This window comes from Eutrigla gurnardus (assembly GCF_963514095.1).
Source record: "Eutrigla gurnardus genome assembly, chromosome: 4".
NCBI lineage: Eukaryota > Metazoa > Chordata > Actinopteri > Perciformes > Triglidae > Eutrigla > Eutrigla gurnardus.
In genome coordinates, this window is record NC_139918.1 from 31583661 (window position 1) to 31594060 (window position 10400).

The following is a 10400-nucleotide window of genomic DNA, read 5'->3' on the forward strand; positions in this document are numbered from 1 at the left end:
CCCTTGGTGTGTTTACATCCTGGCAACCAGCAGAGGTTCCTAAAGCAGAAGCCCTTTTCAAGGCTTCAGCACAGACCCACAGACGTGGTTCAGTGCTGATTGGTTTTTCTTTGGTTTTCAAGTGGATTTCCTAAAAGAGCCACGTGCGGTTATTTGAGAGCAACTCTCTCAAAGCTACTGGATGTTTTTTTTTGTCTGAAGGACCACAATTTGAAATGCACGTTAGGATTAACGCCCCTATAGGATTAACATTCAGATTAAAAAGAAACACATGGAGCATTGAGAAGATCTGATTCCTCTGCTCACGTCATGAGCACTGTGAGCAGAGGAATCAGATGAGTGGTCCGAAGCTACAAACCATGTAGCTCTACAGGACTGGAGTGCTTTGGTGGAAAACAAACCCCCCCTCCACCCTCCACGCATCCGTTCAACCGTCCGCCCCGCCACCGTCAGGCCTTCGAGAACGTGGCTGCGGTGGAGGTGCCGGGTAGGATCGGTGAGGAGTTGTTGTTGTTGCTGTTCCCGTGAGGAGTGTGCATGAGGCCGTGGCCGTGCACCCCATGACCGAGCTCCTCCGGGTCCCAGCGGTCCGTGCAGCGGCGGCGTGAGTTCATGAAGAAGTTGGAGACGGTGGAGAGCTCCAGGCCCAGCTGCTGGGAGATGGTGATCTGCATCTCCTTGGAAGGGCGGCGGTTCTCTCTGAAGATGGCTACCAAGGTGCGACGCTGCAGGTCGGTGAAGACCAGTCGTTGCTTCTTTGGCACCTGGTTGCGCTCTCGTCCTCGGTCCTCCTCCTTCCGTTTACATGCTGGAGAGAATAAGGGATGGGATGGAGGAGAGGAGGGGGACAAAAGGAAGGAGTTTCAGTCATCAAGATATTTACAAAGAAACATGTACATATAACACAGAGAGGTGAGAGGGTGTGCAGGCTACAAAGGACAGAATGGACAAGTGGGAAGGCAGGAAGGAAAGTCATGAGTCGTGAAAAAGGCCAAATTAAAACGGATATTCTGATTCTGGAAGTAAAAACCGAGATATCTGATCACAGCAGGACTTTCAGAGGACATTCAATCTCTTCTAAATTGGTGCTTTCCGAGCAGAGTACCAGACGACCCTCGGGGTCCTCCGCCATTACTGTGGCTTTTTGCAAGTTTCACCCTTTAATATGTAGCTCATCTTGTATTATTTTGAAGTACACAAGATGTTTTAGATTGATTTCTGACCTTCCAGACGGCCTTTGTTTTTTGAAGGAACGACAATCAACCTGAGTATATCTGAGACTTGCTTGACAGCTAAGTCTGGGTCTATTTTAAAACCGGTGTTTTTGAAAACGCTTCCTGTTAGTGTGTCCGACACACTGAGATCAGAGGATCAGCTGTGGAACAGCACGTCTTTGTACAGAAGAAACAACGAGCACTATGCTTGTTTATATGATAGGTAAGGTAGCTTGTGCATGCAAACAACACTTTCAACGTATCAACGCTCAGATGTCCAACTATCCTTAAACGCCTCACAAAAGATATTGCTTTTAATGCTCAATCATCTGCAGCAGAAAATATAAAATAACAATACAATTTTAACAAGCAAACATTAAGGAGACTAATTGTTAATCGGGATGGATTCCCTTTTTCAATGATTTGATTTTCGAAGTGAAGTGAAGTGAAAGCGGTGGCGCCTTGAGGGAAAGGAAATCAATGTAAAAACTTACAGGAGGCTTCCTAAATGCTCATCAGTCAGGTGAATCAGTAACGTGGGGTGTAGAGATTACAACATGGGAAAACACCCGGTTCTAGCGGGCTAGATGTGGTTCGATGATGCGTTGAGTTGTTCTGATCTGTGTGGGAAAGACAGGCTTCACATGATACCCCCCGGCCCGACAGTTCTCCCTCTAAACGGGCTAAACGTGGGTAAACAGCCCGGTTTAGTCCGGGTCTGTGTCTCGTTGAAACCGGAGGAGCTGATGGTGAATGCTGACAGAGAGGCGGTGCACCGTCACTAGGCCGCTGGAGCTGGAGACTGAATGGAGTCTGTTCTGTTCTGCTGCCCTAAAAAGCTGCAATGATCGATTTTCCGCGGTTTTCTCCTGAACACGTGGTCCAGTAATCAGGGCTCCCTTCCCCACCCGATCGATCACCATCGATCCGAGAGGCCGAGGTGTGTGTGTGTGTGTGCGTGTGCGGCGCGTGCACTGCCTGCACATCGGGGGAGTACGGCTCGGGAGCGCGCTTTGTGACAGACATATGGAGAAGAAATTGTTTATCTGTGAAGAACAAAGGAGATGTGGCGGAAACGACAGGCAGCATCTAGTCTGAGAGAGAGAGCACAAAGGAATGTCGCTCCTAACGGCACTGCTCGTGTGTGCGCGCGTGCGCGCGGCGTGATCTGCTGGCGTGCGCGAAAGAAAGAAACAAAGTGAGGAATTATTTTTCCATCTCAGTCCTGAAGTGTTCATGTGCACATAGGGGGGGGGGGGGTGTATATGCAAATGATTGATGACTTTACAGCAGGTTTAGACAACAGCAGTAAACAGGTTTGAGTGGGGGGGGGGGATCAATGGATGTGCACATGTGTATGCATGCCTGTGTGTGAGCGTGCATGTGTTTGAATCGCCATTGTTCACACTTTACTGCAAGCAAAGCATAATGAAGATATTTCCCTGTGCGGGTGCACGTGTTCGGCCCCTGAGCCTCCCTCCACAGATGCCCCCCTACTTGTTTCCCTCTTGTTGTTTTGCTCAATTGTTTTAATTTGCCCTCAGATTGATAGCCCCCATATTGATTGATCCACACTTCAGAACCATTCCATGGAACGTTTATTCAATTGGTTCAGGCCCAGCCATGCCAGAATCTCCTCGCGGCTCTCTAAGTGCTGTCTCGAACCAAACTCAATACTCCCTAATGTAATGACTGAATGCTAGTGCTAATATAGTGATAATTTAATATGTAATGCCTGTTTTCGAGCAACTTGTGCTACCGGCCATTTTACAATGCCAACACCACTCCGGTTCCCCTCCATCAGTTCACATGCAGCTCCGAGGCCTGCAGAGCGACGCGTCCTAACCGAGTGAAACTAAGGTGTTAGCGCGGGGCCCCTGGCCCCTGGTCGATACATATTTCAGATAATCAATAGATCCATTTCTAATGAGACCCCTGGACATCCTCTATCGTGGCGATGAACAGGACCGCAGGGACGGGAACGAGGGAGCTGCTCATTAAAACGACTCTTGAGACGAGCGCCCGTGTTGCCGGCTGTCTTTGGTTGCCTCATTACCAAATAGGCTTCTCTGAAGAGACAAGCGAAGACACTCAGCAATCTCGAGTGGCGCTCGCTTGTGTCGCCCCGTTCATGCGTCCGTGGTGTTGGCGATGCTATAAAGGTACTCTGCTTAATCTCAGTTTCTTGCTGATCCACAGATGAAATCGCTGGATCCTTTGAGAGCCGCTCTGCTTTATCACTTAAGTGGCTGCTGGTTCTACTTTGCCTCGCACTTATGGAAATGGGAGGCGCAGCAGTGGTGGATGATGCTTGACTTTTGTCTGTTAGCCTATATTACAGTGCATGCCATGGCCCGGTGTACAACTACAGCAGCTAGACTGAAATCTCTGGATCATAATCAGACAATTTCTCTATGGATCCCCTTCCATGTTTTCACTCCTTCTCATTCACAGCATGATCCAGAATCTCTAAATATGCAGACAATACACAAGTTGTCTTCCCTGAAAAGTCCATTCCACCTTTAGGCAGACCGGAGGCTTCCACTGTCCACATCACATAAATCGCATATTGACCCACGATCGGCTCAGTTGAACACAGACAAACTTTCCTCCTTTCAGCAGGTGAAGGAGGAACGTGAGGAACTCAGTGAAGCTGGAACATCCAGTAACAACGATCTCACAGTCATTCATTAAACACAATAGATTCCAGTCGCAGCCCGAATGACACTGATTTCGATTTGTGTTTGTAAAGGTTCCATGTGTGGGGGTAACATGAGAGGCTCACGTGGCAGCTATAAGTCCTGGAGGTGCCACAGAGAGGAAAGCCATGCGTCGCATTCAAAAGGTCATCCATCTATTTATCTATTTATCTATTTATCTCTATGTGATGACTTGAAATGAAAAAGCAGATTTCATATCAAGGTAATCCTCAAAAGGCTGAGCATCTCCCAAATAAATACAAACCAATTAGTTTATAGCTGTAGGAGTGTGTGAGAGGGAGAGAGAGAGAGAGAGAGAGAGAGAGAGTGTGTGTGTGTGTGTGTGTGTGCGTGTGTGTGTGTGTGTGTGTGTGTGTGTGTGTGTGTGTGTGTGTGGGTGTGTGTGTGTGTGTGTGTGTGTGTGTGTGTGTGTGTGTGTGTGTGTGTGTGTGTGGATAGATGGGGCATGAGGGGGTAGGGAGGGTGGGGAGGGCAGACGGTGAACTAACCGCACCGTGCTGCTGCTAGTCGACGCCTGGACGGACGGATGAGACCGGGCTTTGTGTCCGGTGAGACGGGCCCTCTCCCGCCCTGGACGGACTACTGCAGGCGAGAAACAGTTTGGCGTCAATCACTCTCTGTCACACCTCTCAGATGTACGGTTATTGATTATATTGATCATATTATAGGCCTATTCATTGCTGGGGGGAGAAGGAAAACGCCCTCAACCCCGCCCGCATGAACACACACAGCTGCGGTGAAAACTAAAACCAACCCGTCCTCAAAAAAAAAAAGAAAAAAAGAAAATAATAAATAGTCCCGAATTGATTCGGATTGGATTATTTGAAAGCTTTCGTTCCTTCGTCAATGCGGAGCGAGGTTTGTCCGCTTTACAGCCTCTCAGATATCGGCTTGTAGTCTATAAACCGGCTTTAATGCGTCTCCTCCCCGAACTAAACGGTGCACTTTATTTAACTAACTGCGAATACATCGGCTGTTTGAATCCGGCGCGCATCGAGAATAAAACCAGTTCAAACGACGCGGACAAAATGTGACTGAGGGAAACGTAGAAACATATTTACAGCACTAGACATTTTATTCACAAGCGCTTGGAAATATTGTTTCGAAGGATCAAAAAGACGTTTTATTTAAATTCGGCATTTTTGCTTTTAGCGAACGTGTTTTATCGAAGCCTCCAACGTTGTCTCTTTAGCTGTTTTCACTGCCCTGAAGAATTATTTTCATTCTTTGTTTTCATTGTCAACATGTTGTTTTTGTTTGTTAGTTTTTTAATATATATATATAATTTCAGAGACCCAGAACAGAGCCTTACCTTAAATACGATGACAATATGATGATGGAACGATTATTAGTATGGGAAGTTGTAGACTATAGAATACTTAAAAAAATAAATCTAAACTAAATGTTTCAAATGTAGGATGATACATCTATGTTGTTTTAAATTGTGTAATTCTACTGGAGTTTAAGAATGAACTTAATTGAAACGATTTAAATTAAATTGGCTGGATGGGAAAATATCTAACTGGAATTGAAATCTAGCTCGAACCATTATTTTCTCAGATTTACCTCAATAAAAGAGAGAGAGAGAGGGAGAGAGAGGTTATAAGTAAGTTATGTGTGTGATACATTTCTCTTTGGGGACATTTTAGTTGAAGTTGAAAGTTGTACCTGATCTAATGGTGACTAAGCAGCACGTTAAAGGTTTTATTTGCATCTTTGACATCAACCTGCCGGTGAGATCAGGAGGCCTCGGTTCCAAACTGGCACCAGGCAATATAGGTTTTTACCAAAGTAAGACTGGCTCCAAATGACTAAATTACTACAAAATAAGAGCTTGGTTTATAAGAGAAGCATCAGAAAAACAGCATAACTGACTGCCTGTTTATATGTTTATGTTCATAATTATTTGTTATTATTAATAATGAGACCTTAAGGGAATTTATACTCAATAAAGAGCAAAAATTGATGTCATGACATGTTTAAGCTAAATGCTGCAGCTCTGCACACAGTTTGGTGAAGTTAAAATAATAAGATATGAATGATTATAAATGATCGTGATCATATCTGCCACATCAAAAGTGCTGCTTCTCTACTTTATTCTAACATTTCTCCAGGTCTGACACATTCACTCTCATTTACACAAAAGATTCCGCTCCAGTGTCCCAGAGTGAGTTCTGTCTGTTACAGAGAGAGAGAGAGGTGACCAGAGAGCAGAAATGAAATAAGGGTGGAAGGCATCTGCTGTGCTGGTAAAGAGCCAGAAGAGAAAGAAGGGGGAGGAAGGAGGGAGGCAGGCAGAAAGAGAGAGGGAGAGAGAGCCGAAGAGAGCAGAGGAGAGGAAATCAATACCGATTCAGAGTGAGTCAGATAAGCCTGAACAATGTATAGTGCAGACACACTCTATAACCCAGTCACACACACACACACATGTGCACGTGGAAGCACTCACACGCAGACAAACACGCGCCGGCTGAAATGTGCTTGCATGCCTCCATAAAGGCGCATTACAAACCCCATAAAGCATTGCAACCTTTAAAATCAAATGACATCACAACCTTGGATTGCTCTGAGGATCCGCTGACATGAGCGAAAAGCACTCATTACTACGACTCGATAGGCAGCTGGACGCTCCGATGCTCTTTGTCTACTGTAAGATGCTCTTACCTCTGATCTTGTTCATGTTTGAGCCCATTTTACTCCAAATGTTGCATTTCTTTAGTCACAAACTGTGAAAGATGCTTCTTTTCCAGCCTTATACATATGTTTGGGATGCTTTTTCCAGCACTGGAAGTCTACGCCGTCCTTGTTGGTGTGCTGTTGATATTTCACAGGATGTTTTGGGTGTAAACAGCCTTCTCCAAACCACTTACATGCTCTCGGCTGTGGTGTTTCGGTGTGTGGTCCTCAGCTGTTGACCGCAGATTTGACTTTGCTTACCTAGAAGATGCTGTTACACCACCCACTCTCTGCCTCTCTCTTTCTTCCCCTCTCCTCTCTGTCTCCCTTATACTTATCAATTATTAAGGTCGGTATTGATCCTTTCACTACCCTGCCTCTATCTGGCTGTTCACACAAAGCCCAAACCCGCCTGCCCTCGCTCAATCAATGGCATCTCCTCGCTCTTTCTCCACGTGTCAGTTTTGCTTTTCTCGCTTTTGCACTTTAGTCGAGGCGAATTAATTTTTGCAGCCTACATCCCAATTTTGGAACCGTTCGGATTCTTCAGAAAATATGAGAAACAGCAGAGCGATATTAATCTTTCATGCCAGGCGAGCGAGGTTGATGGGCATTAAAACATGGGCCTTGTGAGAGAGCAAGGGAGAGCGGGAAAATGGCCGTGTGCATTGTTTGACTTCATGAAACAGCTCTTATTCTCTTTTTTTCTATGGCTCCTGAAGCCAAACAACCTGCCTGCCTGTTGCCAAGTTAACCAGTGAAAGACTAGTGATTGTTGTCATATGCTGCAGAGAGAGAGAACGAGAGAGAACGAGAGAGAACGAGAGAGAACGAGAGGGAGAGAGAGCTTACCAGGGAGTGGGAGAGGAGGGGGTTGGAAAGGGGAAACGGCCGTATTGATCTCCTATGTGCAAAGCCAGGCAAACACTGAAAGGACAGAGCTACACTATTAATGACACTCACAGCCTCAGCTACTAATCCTCATCTATCTATCTATCTATCTATCTATCTATCTATCTATCCATCTATCCATCTATCCATCTATCCATCTATCCATCTATCTATCTATCTATCTATCTATCTATCTATCTCTCATGTAAAGAGTTGTGATTCTGCTAAATTGTATGTTGTCATTCGTAAGCTGTGATGGATTTTAATATCCGTCTGTTAAAGAAGGATATCGGAGGTGTATCTGTGATGTACTTTTACTGTGATAAGGATCCTGGAGTATCTTGTGTATACTGGTTGCTGTTAGCATCCCTCATCCCAGTTGCATTCAATATTTCACCACAACAGTTTGAGCTTAAGGTTGCCTTGAAATTCGGAGTTGCAAACTTTGACTACAGCCTAAAGTTGTTTTCTTCTTGAATGTTGTCCTTGATGAGGGTTAGGGTTAGGGCTTGATGAGACCAAAGCACAATAACTGTTTTACAAGTTGTTGTTTTTTCCATCCGATGATGACGGAAGAAGCGTCTGTCCTGCGTCACACCAGCGATCATACCTGTCTGTGATCTAAATTTAGAGCTTTTACTACGATGTTGCAAAGCCGGAGAGACCGCGCGGTTATTGCGTCTTTCAGCTCCGATACGAGTATCGATCCGTGTGCCACATTTAAAAGGGAGAGTGGGAACTGGCGTATTGATCAGGCAGCCTGGGGTCACCCCGCTTCTCCCGCGCAACTAGTTGGCCCAGTAACCCCACCACCGCTGTGTTTATAGTCGGGCAGAGAGAGGGAGGAGGGGGGCAACTGTTTCGAGGTTTATTGTGAATCAATGGCGATTTGCTATGTGCCGATCAAAAATATAGACCTGCAAATTTAGTCTACAAAAGCCCGGGAAAACGTAAACATACACGCCCAAAACAGTAATTAACATATTTCGTTCATAGCGTTTTTTTTCTTCTTTTTTTTTTAAACATACATATTTGTTTCAGGTTTTAGGAAATAAAGATCATATGATTTTAGCCGCGAAGCCGCTGTGCGCGAGCGCGCCCTGTTTTAGCCGTTGGAACTGTCCGCGGTGCTGAAGTTTAGTGTGCCTGGTACTAATCCGGGAACTAACGGCGGGAGGTGGCTGTAACTTTGAGATTGATCCGTTTTAATGTGAAATAATAATACTATAAATAATAAAGGACAGCGACCTGTCTTACCGGCCAGCCGGAGCGCAGACATCCGTTGGAACTCGGGCTCTTGCAGCCACTTCCACATCCTCCTGAAGGTCTCCCGGCCCGACTTCAGCTTACTCCAGGGTTTGGGGTTCCGTAGCAGGTCTGAGAGGGTTCCCTGCGACCGGCTCAAGATCCTCTGCGCGAATATGGCCTGCGGGATGGAGTAGCGCTTTAACTCGGCCGTTATCCGCTGAGCCACCTCCTTTGTGTTGATTTCCTCCCCCTGCATGCCCGACCCTGCTACTCCCTGCCCGGCCCCGTGTCCGTGCCTCTCACGGTCCCCCAGCATTACCGCGCCGTTCGCCTGGGAGTGGAGGTGACTGTGCGGGTGGTGGTGCATACCGTTGAGGTTGGAGATCATACCGTGGCCGTGGCCCCCTAAACTCCTGGCCAGGTGCTCCTGGTCACTTCGGGACAGCATGGAGGCGTGGGACTCGAACCCTGTCACCGGAGAGAGCATCTTGGCGTCGGTGGGCAGGTGTGCGCTCGGACCGTAGGCTGACAGTGGCTGCTGGGAGTTGTGCAAAGAACCCAGCCCGCTGGACAGCGGGGACAGCGAGCCGTGGCCCATGCCGGACACGGACATCTCTTTGGGGTAGTGACTGTACAGGTTGCCCATGGAGGCGAGCCCCCGGTGGTCGTCCCGCATCAGCGTGAAGCTGCCGCTGACGTTCCCGGTGGAGAGTCGTTGATGGGCGGCAGCGTGGTGGTGCGAGTGCGGGTGGTGAAACTTATCCGAGACGGTGGATATCGGAGGTAGATGCTGCAGGGGGGTCAGGGTGGTGTACGTGTTAGTAAGGCTCATCCCGGTCTCGCACATGCTGATGGACGGGTGCAGGTGTCCGGAGAGCGCGGACGGGTCTGTCCGGTAGTCCCCGCCGGAGCCCTCCAGTAGCGAGGCCATGCCGGGGACCATGGCTGACCGCGTGCCGTGAGCGTGTGAGACCAGATTCCGGGGAGCGGAGCTCGAGGACTGCGACGGCCGCCCGTGCGGAGAGCTCATGAGGTCTCCCGCCTGGGAGTGCGAAGAGACGCTGTGGAGGTTCTCCATGGTGAGCTCCATGGCTGGAAGGATGAATGTTCCCCTGTCCCACCCTCCCGCCCTCTCCCTGGCTCTCCCTCTCACTCCCTGTCTCTCGCGCTCACTCGGGGCGGAGGGGGGTGCGCTCCTTAGCCCTTCTGGAGAGACACAATTACCAAACCGTTTGAATGGTAATCCATTGATCAAAACGCTCCGATCGGTCCGCTGTGGTGCAGGTAAGTTGGGATGTTCCGAGAAAGGCACAGAACCGAGCGTCTCCGCGGCGCCGTAGTCCCGTTACGCCTTCATGTGTGATGGAGCTCTCCAGGGCTCCCTCTCATCTCTGGTCCAACAGCGCTTCCACTAAGAGCTGGCTGAGCCGCGTGTCAGAGAGAAGGGAGCGCGCCTCTGTGTATTTAAAACGTGCGTCGGGTACGAGCAAAGTCTTTTTCTTCTTCTTCTTTCTTCCTCGCCGGGATGAAAACGTTTCCGGTGAAAACACAACGTCTCACATCGGATAATTCAAAGTTTTAAATCATGGATTTACTTTTTGTGAAGTTATTTCAAATGGGGCCTCTGACGACACGGGCGTGTGCACGCGTG

At 47.9% G+C, this 10400-nt stretch overlaps 1 protein-coding gene across 4 annotated transcripts; it reads right to left on the bottom strand.

The window, feature by feature from the left end:
* Positions 1-422: 422 nt before the first annotated feature.
* Positions 423-9839, bottom strand: onecut3b (one cut homeobox 3b; the record flags this gene model as incomplete). 4 transcript variants are annotated; one of them, XM_084007620.1, is made up of 3 exons in its annotated part: positions 571-808; positions 4428-4516; positions 8759-9839. In XM_084007620.1, the coding sequence occupies 3 exons, from the start codon at positions 9837-9839 to the stop codon at positions 710-712; spliced, it is 1269 nt and encodes a 422-aa protein (XP_083863746.1). In that variant the 3' UTR covers positions 571-709. The 4 variants fall into 4 exon arrangements, with proteins under 4 accessions (XP_083863745.1, XP_083863744.1, XP_083863746.1 ...); XM_084007621.1 differs by having other exon boundaries at positions 668-808; positions 4423-4516; XM_084007619.1 differs by lacking the exon at positions 4428-4516 and having other exon boundaries at positions 423-808.
* Between the last annotated feature and the right edge of the window lie 561 nt (positions 9840-10400).